This window comes from Homalodisca vitripennis, chromosome 1 (genome assembly GCF_021130785.1).
Source record: "Homalodisca vitripennis isolate AUS2020 chromosome 1, UT_GWSS_2.1, whole genome shotgun sequence".
NCBI lineage: Eukaryota > Metazoa > Arthropoda > Insecta > Hemiptera > Cicadellidae > Homalodisca > Homalodisca vitripennis.
The window spans coordinates 221,413,759-221,429,833 of record NC_060207.1 but is presented as its reverse complement, the minus strand read 5'-3'; the positions used below and the strand labels follow the sequence as shown (position 1 = coordinate 221,429,833).

The following is a 16,075-nucleotide window of genomic DNA, read 5'->3' as shown; positions in this document are numbered from 1 at the left end:
CAAACTGGAAAGGTTAAGTCGTATATATTAGGAAATTTAAATTAGTGCTTAAGTTACAGATTTATGTATCCTTTTTTTATTTTTGTAGGTCAGGTCTATTCCCTTTTAAGCTTTATTCAGCCCGTCCTCGTGGGCCACTGGTCTGTGCGAGGATCTTATCAAACAGAATAAATGGGAGAGTCGATACAGTACAAGATCGATGGTACTGATAAAAAAGCGCTAGTCACAGACAGGATTTGAAACCTGAGTTAACCCTGACTTAAATCCAAAGTCCGAAGTCGAAAACCGCTCATCCATCGAGTCCTGTTTCTCTTCATTGTTTTTAACGATTATTATGAATATGTAGCCCATATTTATTGCTGAAATATTGGCGTATTTTTGTTTACAACTCGTGTGACCCCATTAACAAAAATCCTGGAGATGACAACTATTGGATTTATATTAATTAAACGTGCTTCGCACAAGTAAAAGGAAAATATTCAGGAATGCTCCGTAAGATTACTATTTACAGGTTTTCTTATTAAAGTAATCATGGATAAAATAGTAACATTTCTCAACTTAGAAATGTTTCATTATTCAAATTTTCACAGCGTAACAATAATTATGGTTGTCTTCTTTTGATAAAATCAACAGTATTCACAATTCTTGTCCATGAATAAATGTTTGGCAGAAAACCGTGTCATTGTCTGCTACACTTACATATGATTTGTTGTAATCTGTTCGCTAGATTAGTCATAATTTACATTCCCCGGACTCAGAGGTTACACCGCTCCGAGCTAGAAATTACTGCAATGTGCCAAAACCGCCGTTTGGGGACTCGCCAATATTGTGTTACGGTGGAGAAACAGTTGTGATATTTACTTCGCATTTTAATCCCCACATCTATTACGAGGTCTGACATTATAGGAGTATTGGAATTATGCACACCGAATAACATTCTCTGGCACTGACCCGAACAAATAATCAATTTGTAGTAGCCTACATAATTTAGTAGTTTATTTCTGCTCGTTAACCTTAGTATTTCGTGATAGTCACAGATTCTAAAATAATAACCTTTTTCAAATTAGGTAACAATATCCGGCAACTACAGGAAACGTTTTTGAGAGTAGACGTAGACTATAATCTTCATTTGAATAAAATAAACAATTTCTTTATTTTCTCCAACAGAATGAAACGTGTCTGGTAGTTAATCAAGAATTCAAATTTCCGTTTACTACGAACTGTACATGCAGAATCGACTTTGTGGACTCAATTTAACTTCTCTGCCAAATTTAACCCCAAAATACTGAAGAAAATAGTGATAAAGAAACAACTGAAACATGTGATAATTCTCAAAATGGACCAATAAAAACAAATTAGTGTAAGATCGTACTGGAACCTTTGTCGTCAATTTCTTACTAGCACAAATGTAAGGACTTTTTTAGTTGAAGGAGTGTTCTTCAACTTGTTTAAAATATGAACATGTTCTTTGATAATTTTTAATTTTGTATAAATAACATTAAGACAGTCAGTTACGTAATTTATCTTTACCATCTGCTTAAAGTACTTCACCTCAATAATTAATTGTTTGTAAATAAAATACCCATTTTTTATTTTTTATCTTTTTATAAAAGACTCACCAACTTCTCGCTAAGATATCTCTAGTAAAATCCTTGTCGTTCAGGACATTTCACTACTTCACCTACTAAAAAGGACTTATTCTACTGAAGTATGGCCGTACGAAAATATGCAAATCACTACATCTAATCAAAAGAGTTAACAATAGTCAACACGTCTTTATAACATTATAAAAATACAAATTCTTCATTAATTTTAACTTTTAACTCTTTCATTACAAGCGACCAAGTCGGTCTTAGTAATGGGCAGAAAATCCCCCAGCCGTACGGTATGTCAGAAACTCGCTATAATCTTACTTTACACTAAAAAGTGTTCCAAACCTGATTTAACACTTTGGGTGTTAGGAATTGTTTATTGAATGGCAAATGTTCATAAACCATCGCTCTTTGCCTCCCAGTTCGTGGTTGTCTCCGCGATACGTGTGTGTTTCGGCCTCTTGTCCGACGTACATATAGACACACCGTACAAAACAAAATGGTTTACAAGGTGAAAAGGCATGGCAAAATTAATTCAACTTTTTGATGAGAGCCGTTATCCGATCGGTCCAAGACGTTGGACTTTGGATCCGAGTTAGAGATAGCGCAGGATCAAATCCTGGGTGTACCATGAACCTTGTCCTGTATCATCTCTCCTCCTTATTCTGCTTGATAAGATCCTCGCACAGACGGGTCCCATGTGGACGGGCAGGACAAGGCTTAAAAAGGATAGATCCCTTTAAAAAAAGTTAAATGGAAATTTTGTTCCTGTTATAAAAAAATCAAAATTCTAGTAATGTCAAGATCCAAGAATATATATACCTGTGTATAACTTTAGCAATTAACATGTACATTTGGATTCTGACTAACGCATCAAAGTTAGATCTCATTATATTTTATATCCCTTCCCTTCCTTCGCTCGCTCACCTTAGCTATGGAAGGTCTCCGTAAGGATGACAGATCCTTCCCTTTAAGTGAATAGTTGATTAACGATATTAATATGATAAACAGATTGCTGATAGTAAAACAAAATTCTTATACATTTGTATCTACATGAAAATAGTTTTTGGGTCTGAGGACAGAATAAAAGGGGTTCGGCATCTCCATCAAAAATATAAAAAACTTTAATTCTAAAGTTTAAATTTTCCTCAACCACCATGCTCATGGAGTACACCCTCAGCCACCACCCGTTCTTATGGCCTCCATCCTCAATAACAACACACAACAAGGAGTTAACACTCAACGACAATGAGGCAGACACTGCCCGAGGCAGTCACGTCTAACTCCACGCCTCGTCGCCCGTTTATTTTATTAGTGACTCCGCCACCGTGATGAGGTAACCCGATCCGGGGAGGGTGTTCGGTATGTAGATCGGCGTGATGAGTTACTATTGGAGTCGTGGTGGTCGGGGGGACGGGGGGGGGCAATGTCTGTCCAAATTATTGTTTGACTCGGCCAAACAGGCTTAGATAAATTGGATGGAAGAAGCCGTACAGAGAGTGGCACGGCCACATAAAGTGGCAAGGGCTGATCTATACCACTTGTGTTTGTTTTGTTGATGCGGGCCCTGGCCTCCCTCCCCTTCCCCCCACACCCCGTCACCCTGCTTCCCCCGCTGTACAAACACTAGGAAGTGTCTTCAGACCTACTGTCAGATACGCTTCTTCTGGCTGGAATCACTCTAAAATTAATGCTGTAAAAGAGTTTATGTAAAACTGCCTTCAACTTTATTGCGTCACAACTTGTTGCCAGTAAGGTAATATCCAACAATTATTTGGACGTCTGATTTTAAGAAGCTTGTTAGTCTGGGTTGAATTGATATCGTTCTTCCGACCCATGTAGACCTTTTTATATACTGTATGAGGTTAACCACAATTTTCTCAGTTTTACCACTTAAATTGTATATAAGCAGAACAGAAGGATAACACGCAATCAGGGTAGCTTTGTGAGGTTTTAGGAGGACATGGCCTCCTTTTTAATGTTTCTTCTCCTGTCCTCCCGGCTTTTGGAAATTATATAGAATGTCCAGCATTTTGGCAAACGCTTAAATATTCGAAAACAGTAACATCACGTTAAAAATTTCTTCCGATTTCCGAAGTCCCGAAGATAGACCATGAAAAGTTGTTGCAGCGCACACGTAATGCCATGGCATGTCAACTGCTGTTAGATTCAGTTGTACTCGTATGTTGAGTGTTGTCTATAGTGTCACTGACTCACTGTTGTTTCTATCCGCTTTACTGAGCTACACTGGCGCTACTACCCCTTGATTTTCTGTTTGTGTATTATGAATGCTATTTTCTGGTATAATGGTAACCTCTTATGTATGTCTGAACTTACTAATAATTTAATGAATCAATGTATTGAATTAACTCCAATTATTTACACATTTTATTTTTAATATAATTATTTATTTTTAAATTTGGGTTCAAATTAGTCCAGAGATAAAAATTCTAACAATAATTAATTCAATCTTATGTCACATAAAAATTAATAGCCTCAAATAATACTTGTACTCATCATTATACACTTTAATAATAAGAATTACTTTTATTTTTCCGATGTACATGACAAAACATTCAATTTAAATTTTATTTTATTTGCATTACAAGCAATACAGTATTAATTTATAATATGCGTTAAAAATGTATAAGTAAATTTTGTTCGCAAAGATTATAAGAATATTTAATATTGTACTTTTTTGCTTCAACGTGTCCTCCCTTTTCACTCTCAAAAATCCCCCTTTTAGGAATGTACGTTTGGTATAATTAAAAAACATTCAATTAATTTTAAAATTGTTGCATAAAATCACGAATACTACTCAATAACAATAATACATCAAGAAGCATGGAAACATCCACTAAAACACCAAGGGTTGGTTTTCAGGTGTGTTAGAACCGATTAAAACGACTGTCCCTTGACAATTAAATGTATGACGTCATTCATTGTGATCTATATATTTAAATAGAAAGGATTGATTCTCATCGTTTGTTTTCATACAGATTCTAAACAAACAAATATCACACTATTTTGTACGTCTAAGGGGATGTTTTGTTGGTTTTTGACATATTAATAAACGTCATTTTCGAAATAGTTAAAAGAATATCTATATAATAGCTTCAATTTGTTCATACCTTAACTTATTAAAGACAAACCAACTTAATCTTGTAAAAAATCCACATTTTCTTTTTGTTTCGTTTTCACCGAATTTGCATTTTCTCTAGTTCGTATCTTCTAGTTTGTGGCCTAAGGAAAATACCACAATGTGTTTAGTTGGCATTCGTTATCACCTAAGTAAATTTTAAAATATTCCTACATTTCTGTATTTATTTCGAACTAAATAATTCACAGTGAAAGTCTCTGGATTGTTTTTTAATAAATAAGAAATTACTCACCCTAAAAATCTTTACTTGTGACCGATTCTTTATTCTTTATGGGACCGATATCGATTTAAATTATATCATCTTCAGCCATGGCAGCATATAGGAACTAGAACTTTTGTTTCTTTCCATCATCCGTTTTGGGATCGTTGGTTGATGTAAAAATGCAAAATCACTGGTCATATAAATACAAAATAAACACAAAACATGTAAAGTCTTTAAGACATAAATAAATAAAATAAAAACTTTGTGCTGTTAAATGAAGCTCAACCATCCAACCTCGAACGAAGCAGATTAAAACTGTGTTTGGGGTTCGGACGACAAATGTAGCTTACACGTTGACACTCCTTCGGGATATTTTGTGGGCTCTATTTTAATTGCTACTTATATGAGATTTCAATAAGATATTGAGATTTCTACTAATGTGTGCGTGTTTAATTGTTTCCAAGTCTTCTTTTATATTCTTGTTCTTGTATTATTTGTGGTTTTCGTAAATTAAATGTTCAGAAAACCCAGTAAGGTTGATACCGGAAGAAACCGGTCTCACAAAACTACTAAAAATGTAACATTCAGTGAATAGAAAATTCTAGATCTGGTTGTGTATAAATCAAATTTTCATTCGGGCAACGCTGTTATGGTTTTATCAAACTGCAGTTGATTTTGGATCATTATGACCAACAGATAAAATACTTCAGACACGATTATTTGCTTAATGCTTAAAAAGTCCAAGGAGGGATTTCGTGGAACTGTTATGGTTTTATCAAACTGCAGTTGATTTTGGTTCATTACAAACTGCAAACTGCAGTTGATTTTGGTTCATTCTTCAGGTACGATTATTTGCTTAATGCATGAGACACGATTATTTGCTTAATGCTTAAAAAGTCCAAGGAGGGATTTCGTGGAACTGTTATAGTTTTATCAAACTGCAGTTGATTTTGGTTCATTATTGCCAACAGATAAAATACTTCAGGCACGATTATTTGCTTAATGCTTAAAAAGTCCAAGGAGGGATTTCGTGGAACTGTTATGGTTTTATCAAACTGCAGTTGATTTTGGTTCATTACGACCAACAGATAAAATGCTTCAGACACGATTATTTGCTTAATGCTTAAAAAGTCCAAGGAGCGATTTCGTGGAACTGTTATGGTTTTATCAAACTGCAGTTGATTTTGGTTCATTACGACCAACAGATAAAATGCTTCAGACACGATTATTTGCTTAATGCTTAAAAAGTCCAACTAGGTTTTCGTGGAACTGTTATGGTTTTATCAAACTGCAGTTGATTTTGGTTCATTATGACGAACAGATAAAATACTTCAGACACGATTATTTGCTTAATGCTTAAAAAGTCCAAGGAGGGATTTCGTGGAACTGTTATAGTTTTATCAAACTGTAGTTGATTTTGGTTCATTATGACCAACAGATAAAATACTTCAGACACGATTATTTGCTTAATGCCGTTTAAAAAGTCCAAGGAGGGATTTCGTGGAACTGTTATGGTTTTATCAAACTGCAGTTGATTTTGGTTCATTATGACGAACAGATAAAATACTTCAGACACGATTATTTGTTTAATGCTTTAAAAAGTCCAAGGAGGGGTTTCGTGGAACTGTTATAGTTTTATCAAACTGCAGTTGATTTTGGTTCATTATGACGAACAGATAAAATACTTCAGACACGATTATTTGTTTAATGCTTAAAAAGTCCAAGGAGGGGTTTCGTGGAACTGTTATAGTTTTATCAAACTGCAGTTGATTTTGGTTCATTATGACCAACAGATAAAATAATTCAGACACGATTATTTGTTTAATGCTTAAAAAGTCCAAGGAGGCATTTCGTGGAACTGTTATGGTTTTATCAAACTGCAGTTGATTTTGGTTCATTACGACCAACAGATAAAATACTTCAGGTACGATTATTTGCTTAATGCTTAAAAAGTCCAAGGAGGGATTTCGTGGAACTGTTATGGTTTTATCAAACTGCAGTTGATTTTGGTTCATTATGACGAACAGATAAAATACTTCAGACACGATTATTTGCTTAATGCCGTTTAAAAAGTCCAAGGAGGGATTTCGTGGAACTGTTATGGTTTTATCAAACTGCAGTTGATTTTGGTTCATTACGACCAACAGATAAAATACTTCAGACACGATTATTTGCTTAATGCTTAAAAAGTCCAAGGAGGGATTTCGTCAATGTCCGCGGTCAATTTGAGCATTTGAGGGCAAGCTAGAATGAGATTTGGCACATTATTTCCATTTCGGGAACTGAATGCAGTATCTGGCACCTGATGTCATCGCAACATTGGTTTCCGGCATCTGTGCCAAGTACTTCGCCCAGATGGGACCTCCGTGGCTCATCTACTGAGCAAACAGGGCAGTTCCTCCACATCATCTCCATCTCACAAGCCGAGGTGGATGGATCACAGCGCCGTCTTTGTAGACCATTCCGTATTCGGCCTCCTTCTCACCCATCCGTGGCCGGTATTTCGGGTGGAGATTTGTGGAGATTCACCTGCCCTAAAACTGAATCTACTGGGTCTGATTGGTCGGTATGATCGAACCAGAATAGCACATGTTCAAGTTTCTATGACATGGTATTACCCAACTTGTGTGATGAAGTTTTATTATTCTTATTTATTAAAAAAAAACATGTTATTATGCTCTAACAATTTTTATCTAACACGGTCCATTCTGCAATTAAAAAAAAACCCTACTGTCACATTCATTTAATTGTCCACTTACAGATGATTGCTGAATGAAACAACACAACAATGAAAATCTTAAATTTAATGTTCTTATTATCGTAAGATACTATTCTAATAGTTGGTCCTTTCTTAAGTGGCGCTATGAGCCAGTGATGTAGCCAGGATTCCAGTTTGGGGGGGGGGGGGCGAAACACCTAAATTCATATTTCATGGATAGTAATGGATTTCATCGAGCCCATATCTTGTTTGAATATTAAATTTTAGAGATGTAGGATTCTCATAACATGTGGACAAAACATTTATTGATGATTTTACTAAACACATTTCTTCTATTATTATAAGTACTTCAAGCATAGTGGATGAAACTAAATCCTTATCCTACAGCACTGCGGTAGATAACGAGCACTAACCATCATATTTACCTTCACTGCTCTTATACCGGTTCCTGTAATAAATTTCTAAAACTTGACTGATGCGGGTTGTAAGCGGAAAACGGATAAAGACATATATAAATCTACATCTAATTTTAATTATACACATCTCTATCGTATTCATAAACCTGTTTATTATAAAAGAGAGTTGTAATTTTGTAAATAAATGTGTGAATCTTAAACAATTTCAACTACGCTGAAATAGCTTTTAAAGAATCACCGATCGGGAATTTTATCCGGTTTTTGGGGTTCGATGGAAGTAGCTAATATAAAGTTATCACTCTCAAATCAATATCTACGGTTTGTATTAGGTATGAAATTTAAATATTCACAAAGTGTTTATTGAATAGGATTTTAGTCAAGGGTAATGTTACAATTAATATAGCAGGTAGCCTATTATCAAACGCCCACAACAATAATAATAACGTATTGTGAGTATGAAAATACTGGAAAATTATTAACAATAAGTTAATACTTTATTACTTGTAAGCTACTATTGCCCTAATAGAAATGATACAAATATTGCAACCCTATCTGATAAGTATCTGTCGTAAGGAGTACAGGATGTACGAGTAGTTGAATGATATCAGCGGTCAAATTCTAAATCTTAATTTTTACACAAGATTATTTAACGCTAAAACAATTTTATTCATTATTCTACCTTGACAACTACTACTAATAAACAGTTTTCTTGCGTTACATCAGTGAAGCCAAAATGTATACTTATGCACAAGCTCCCAGGTATATACGTATGGCCGAAACAATGATTTACTTCACAACTTATACTTATACACTTATACCAGAAATGAGGTTATTTTTTCTGGGACATAAAAAATAGGGATTATAAATTATGATAATGTTCTAAAGAAGTAGAGCATTATAATCGGTACACAAAAAATTCAAAGTCTAAGAGAAATATTGACCTTCACTACTTCAAAATAGTGTTACTTATCAACAAGGTAGAAATTGCACAGCGTTCACAGAGATTGCATGCAAAATTTCTATTCTCTACTCTTTTTATTCTTGGAATGTCCTGCGAACAGTTAGACAGACAGACAATCACACAAAAAAGAGATCTTGTTTAAATAAAGTGTCATACAAAATTTAAAGTCATCATACGAAACCTTTCTAGCATATCTTGCCAGATAATAGATTCATATCAGTGTCTAGACAACAAAAATCTACGTACTGTCACTATAAAATGATGTACGTATTGGAATAGTTAGGCTACATTTTTAATATGTCACATGTTTGAATCTCTCTTATTGGTTTTGTTTACACATTTTTTTATTCTGATGTTTCTCATTACCATCATGGTTATCCAAAAGATCAATGTAAAAATATTCGCTAACGCTCAGCCAAATGCCATGGAGTGACATGCGCCATCATCGAACTCAGTTTTCCTCGTGTACAAATTTAGCTTTATGCAAAATGAGAAGTCTATAGTTTGTTTTCCAGTCGCAAAAATAATAGGCTTCGCTAACGCTCAGCCAATTAATTAGCAATGGCTGCACTACGCTCATCGCTTAGCTCACTAAGTGAGATTTGTTACTGTCTCACAGTTTCCCGTGTACCATCCATCGTGCGACTGTCATCTCATGATCTATGAACGGGTACGTAATGTCCATTGCGTCATCTCATCAGAACAAATTGCATTAAGCTGGTCAGTTCATTCAGAAACATCTGGTCAAGTTGACACCAATTACTGAATGAACGCCTCTTCCGGAACCCCACAACTGACCCTCGTATTGTACTTAAGTCGAACTAATTCGGTCCCGGAGCAAATTCGAATTTCAGTGTTCAGAAATTGCAGACAAGGGTTTGATCTGGGTAATGGTAGTCCTTGTTACTACCATTAAACAAGAGTCTTACTATATGCTAAAATGTTTATTTCTTGTAGGGTAACTTGATTTAGTTATGGCATTGCGTTTTTTAAAACTTTTATCCGTAGCAAAGAATACTTTTGTCCGTAGCAACGAATGTTTTATTATCTAAGTACAGTATTCCGAAATACTTTTATCCATAGCAAAGAATGTCTTACTATTTAAGTAAAGTATTTAGAAGAACATTTATCCGTAGCAAAATATGTTTTATTGTTTAAGTAAAGTATTCAGAAATAAATTTATTCATAACAAAGAATGTTTTATTACTTAAGTAAAGTATTCAGAAATACTTTTATCCGTAGATAAGAATGTTTTATTATGTAAGTAAAATATTCAGAAAATACTTTTATCCGTAGCAAAGAATGTTTTATTACTTAAAAGTAAAATATTCAGAAATACTTTTATCCGTAGCAATGAATGTTTTATTACTTAAGTAATGTATTCAGAAATACTTTTATCCTTAGCAAATAATGTTTTATTATTTAATTAAAGTATTCAGAAGTACATTTCTCTCCGTTGCAAAGAATGATTTACTATTTAAGTAAAGTATTCAGAAATACTTTTATCTGTAGCAAAGAATGTTTTATTACTTAAGTAAAGTATCCAGAAATACATTTATCTATAACAAAGAATGTTTTATTACTTAAGTAAAATATTCAGAAATTATAGAAATAGATTTAAGACGTATATTTAAAATTAAACAAGTATGAATAAGAATAAATGCATTCCATTTTTTTCAACAATTAATTATATATATAGTAACACGATATTATAGTGCATAACGGATCCAGTGGGATCTTGTTTAAACTTTAAGTATAGTATTATTGGATCTCAAAATAGAGTGACGTGGATTTTTATCGTTGGAAAACTCTTACTTTGAGTAATACTGAATTATGAAATCGTACAATTTAAACATTACATATATGGGTAACCATGTTGGTATTGAGAAAACATAGAATTAACAAATTAGTAACTAAAATTATGTTTAAAAAGTAGGCTGTTACTTTTTTTAGTTAGTTACAAACACATCTGTTTTGTAGGATTAGTTTGTTTCGTATAAATGTTCAACATTTTGTTTCTCTTGCTAATAAGGGTTTCTCGAAAGGAAACCTTAAAGTATGTCTCGGTACAAAATATTCTACACGTTTTGCTTTAACCCTATGATAAAAACTTTTGTAATCCTCGATATTTATATGGTTGGACAAAAGTCTATTACTCCAGAAAGACTCTTATGTTTCAAGTAAAATTTTCATGGACAAAATGTCGCCTACAATGTTTATCGGTCTTTATGACGTGACTCTATCTATGCGCTGATGCGGATTCTTATTGAAAACTTGCAGAAAATTCTTTATTCGATGATTGTTTTTGACGATGGAAGGATTGTGAAAGAAACAGGACTTTCCGGACATTTACCATCGTTCAGTGATACAGGTGGTACTGATATTTTTGTATTTCTGAATGAGGGCAAATTCTGTTTCATGCATAAAATGTCCTTACAATATAAAATCCGAATGACTATCGAAACATTTGTTACGAAAAATAACGCTGGCCGTCTCAAGAAGGAAAAGCGTTTTTGTGCTTAATGTTTTAAGCCAAGTAAGAAGGTTGGCATATACAAATTCTAAATCCACATTGACTTTCATCCATTGATGGATGGATGGTCATGTAGACATTGACGGTCACAATTAATTATGTTACAGGATAATCAAGGACGTAGCCAGCGAGGAGATCCAGGGGGTCCGGACCCTTACCAAATGTTCAATTACCTTTTAGCAAACGAATAGTATTATTTCAGTTATTCAGTATTACTGACATGGACTGTTGAAAGATCGTTCTCAACGTTGAAACAGGTCAAGAACTTTTTAAGGAACAAAATGGGGAATGAACGGTTAACTGCACTTGCCTTACTTTCTGTCCACTACGGGGAAATATGTCGTCTTGTCCCCTGCCAACAATTTGTTCCTGGCTTTAGTTCTTGAAGATAATAAAGAAATCCAAAATGTTCCTTATATTTTTGTGAGTCCATTCTCCCTTTTTTGTTATTTTTGTCAATTTTGCACGCTCAAAAGTGCAAAATTGACTTCTACGGAAGTCTTTTCTAAGATAATGTAAGGTAGATTGCAGTGCAGATAATAGTGCATCGGCCAAGGACAGGCTTTAATCTGTGCTATCTCTAATTCGGATTCAAAGCCTTATACCAGAGATAAGATAATCTTATCGGAAGGTGTAGCCACTGGATATCGCGCAGCTGTCTTTTCGTATTATCTCTTGCACTTAACTAAGATATACAGTTATTGAGAGTGATATCTATTAAAGTAAATTCTACTTATTCAGTAAATTAAAATTAGAGTAATCCTGACATGTTCAAACATTAAGAGAAACAACTGTGTGCACAGTCTAATCTTTGTAAGAGTTATTCTGTAGCCATTTACCTAGTGACAAATGGCAACGACGGGGCCAGTGAAATATTGCAGCAATCAGGCAATAAGTGTAACACGCGTTGCATTAAAACACCAACACTTGCGGAGAAGCTGCGGCCACATCCTTAATACAGGGTCGTTAACGAAGATTGCTACAATTCAAGCCCGCTTCTCAAATTGATAATTACACCTTCGTCCGCACCCCATTAATAAATCGGACGTGTTTTCTAAACAGAGGTCTGTAATTGGGGGTATTTAGCCGGTGTCCGCTCATTAGGTTAAATAAGAGAGTGCAAATTAAAGGAGTGTCTCGGCGGGTGGCGACCGCGCCATTTTGTTTTATTGCCAACGGGCGCGGGGATTTATTTGTCGATGCCAGCCGGTAATGGTAGTTTTATTGGCGACTGTCCGCTCTAACACTGGCATTTACTTGTAGTGACCGACACACGTACACGTACACGGACATGGACACACGGCCGTGTGTACGTACAGCCTACGCCTACACGGTGTCACCAGCTATGTACCGGTATCATCATCAAGTTGCGTGTAAAGATGGTGGCTTACAGGGTGTTGTGGACTTAGTTGTGTTATAATGTTGGAAACTGTCAATATTCGTGTTATCGTGCATATCTAAAATGTTATTCAGTTTTCATGCATTTCAAAATAAAATTGTATTATAGCCTACAGGGTGTAAAAAAATACTGATTAGGCCTATGTATTTTCAAATTCTGTGTGTGATTCTAAGTTAAAAATAAAGATTTTTTTCCAATTTCTACTTCCTTTAGCCGCTATTTTTTATTTTTTATTAACAAATCATTACAGTATCTTGTAGACTCTTGGAGCAATTGGAAAATTCTTTTAATTTTTTTTTTTGTTGAGTTGCCTGAAGATGAAACCTTTGGTTTCGAAAGGCCTCGTCCAAAAAATGAACAATTTGGAAAAAAGTAGTGCTTTTATTAACATTTAGTAATATTTAAATCATTATCTCTTAAAATTAGAAAATCTAAAGAAACCAAATTTTACACATATATTTGAATAGGTAAGAGAAAAAAATAATTGTGTTGTTTTGTTTAATATTAACAAAATGGCGTCTGTTGACATTTATTACCGTAAAAAAACGTTATAAAAGAATGTACTTGACACCAACTATTTTGACAATTTTTAACGGTACTTGTTTCAACGGATTCCGTCAAGGCATAAGCAAGCACGACCACTTTTTTTAAAGGTACGCTTGCACAAGCTGTGAGCAGCAAACATTTTGTCTTTTGATAGGTCTTTTAGCTGTTTTACATAGGTTATAACAATTTAAAAATATACCAACTATTTTGAAATTTTTATAACAATTCCGATGGTACTTTTTTAATCGAAATCCATCAACGCATAAGCGAGCATGACCATTAAAGATACACTTGCGCAAACCGGGAAGCGTTGAGAGTTATCACTTGTTGTTACTCCTGACTTCTACAAGATAATCTTTAAAGTGGTCGAGCCGCTTATGCGTTCACGGATTTCATTGAAATAAGTACCGTTGGAATTTTAATAACATTATCCAAATAGTTGGTACCTTTTAATTTTTTATAACTGATGTAATACAGCTGATGCATATCAGAAGACAAAATTATTACTGCTTCTGGCTTGTGCAAGCGTATCTTTAAAGTGGTTGTGCTCGCTTATGCATTCTTCATTTTTAGTTTAGAATCACACATAAAATCTGAAAATTCATAGCCAGCCTAACCTTTTTATTACACCCTGTATACATACATTTTACATTCATAGTGAATACATTGATTTTATCATCCTCATAACACTATGTAATAATATGGTCACTTTTTTGACGATATTAGTGTGTGTAGACTAGTGCCCTGTTGTAACAAGCTCATTGAAGACAATAGTTAATAGTGTATCTGATTGTAATAATTAATTGGTGTAGACATTTTCCTGTCAGTTAGGCTAGTGAATTATCTATATAATCTGTTGTAGTCAGTTGTTATCGGTCAACTGATGATGGTTCTCCACATCGAGTCAAAAACGTTGCAAGAATTGAATTGTGCTAAGAACATTTAACCGCAATGTGGCCAAGACAGTTTACATAGCCTTATGTTTATGAAGCAAACCGCATATACCTGAGAACTAAGAGAAATTCAAAGTAAAAAAGGTGAATAAATATACCTAGATAAAAAATAATACACCTTTACAAAATTAAGATTAAATTGCTTTAGTAGCTTTAATTAAAAAATGTTATGAGAACACCCAAATTCGTCAGTCAAAATTCTTAAAGAATTATATCAATTCAATTCAACAACAATTTAAGTTTGGGTTACATAAGTTTTGCTGATTTTTATCTAATGTAAAAAGAATCTAAAAAACCTACTCTTCTTGGATTCGTATCTTAATGGTAATTGTACATCCAATCTCATTCCTATTTCAATCGATCGACATTTCACCTGTTGATCATCTTCACCAGAGGAAATTGATCAACGAACGTTTGCAGTTAATTCATGACACACATTATTTTGACGTACCTTACAAACACACTCTCAGAACAATTACAGAGTATTAACATATACTGCATATAAAAATGACTTAAGGTTTACTAAATACAGTTCAGTTATGTACTAAAAGTTTAATTCCTCAAGCAATACAATTTTAATTGTAATGTAATATGATTTTATTCTAATATAAAAAGAATATAAACACCGTATTCTTTCTTGGTTTTATTATTCAGACTTTAATGGTACTTGTAAAACCAATCTCGTTTCATATTTCAAGCGGTCGACATTTCACCTGGTCGACCATCTAAATCTTCACCAGATGAAATTGATCAGCAAACATTTGTAGTTAAGTTCTTCAGTTTATCCATAACACGAGTTCCTGATGTTCCAGAACTCCCGGAAGAAGTCCCTCGGGTGCGGGAGAAGGCGGAGAGAAGGGAATCGCTGCAGGCCCAAGCTCCGCTCTGGACTCCTCATCCTCCGAGAGTGTGGACGGGGTTGACCTGCCCCACAAGAGTTCCATGACACATCCCATGCTGCCTCAGGTACGTCTGCTGTCACCTCCAATCGTAGCGCATTCCTTGTGTGACTGCTGAAGTCGTTTGCAAAAAGTCTGACAGTTTGTTAAAAACTAATTAACACAAGGCGGTGATTCTGGGCTATTAGTTTACCACCTTATATGGCTACATAACTGGGATCAATAAGGAAATTGTCACAGCCATTTACATACATGTTTTTCCTCTGTTTTATTTTGTTTTAATAGTCCTGGATTGTGATGTTATACAATTAAAGATTAATGAATTGTAAATAGAACAATTTCAATACAAATGCAATACTTAACGAGACATCAAAGCTAAATATATTTAATTTTTATAAAGAGTAGTTTTAAAATAAAACTATTTATGATTTAGTGTTAGCTAAAGACTTCTATATAAAACTAAGTAAATTCTCTTTAAAATGTAGCAATGAAAACAAAATATAGAATCCACAGCTAATTTAGTTCTTAGTTTTAGTTGATGTAAAAGGTTTTTTATCCATATACCCTTCGCCTTTGCTTTATAGAAATCTGATTTTGTTTCTTATACAAAACGTCTAAAAAATACTCAAGTAACACCACTATGCATCACTAAATTAGGCCACACAAAATCAGTAGTTTCTGTGTTGGTGGTAAAT

General features: G+C 34.3%; 1 protein-coding gene across 1 annotated transcript in view; it reads left to right on the top strand.

Moving 5' to 3' along the window:
• Positions 1-16,075, top strand: part of LOC124353080 (homeobox protein six1a-like) — a 74,079-nt gene that overhangs the window by 53,648 nt on the left and 4,356 nt on the right. The window contains exon 2 of the mRNA XM_046802893.1: positions 15,294-15,447. Within this exon, the coding sequence (XP_046658849.1) occupies positions 15,294-15,447 (154 nt within the window). The remainder of the gene's footprint in view (positions 1-15,293; positions 15,448-16,075) is intronic.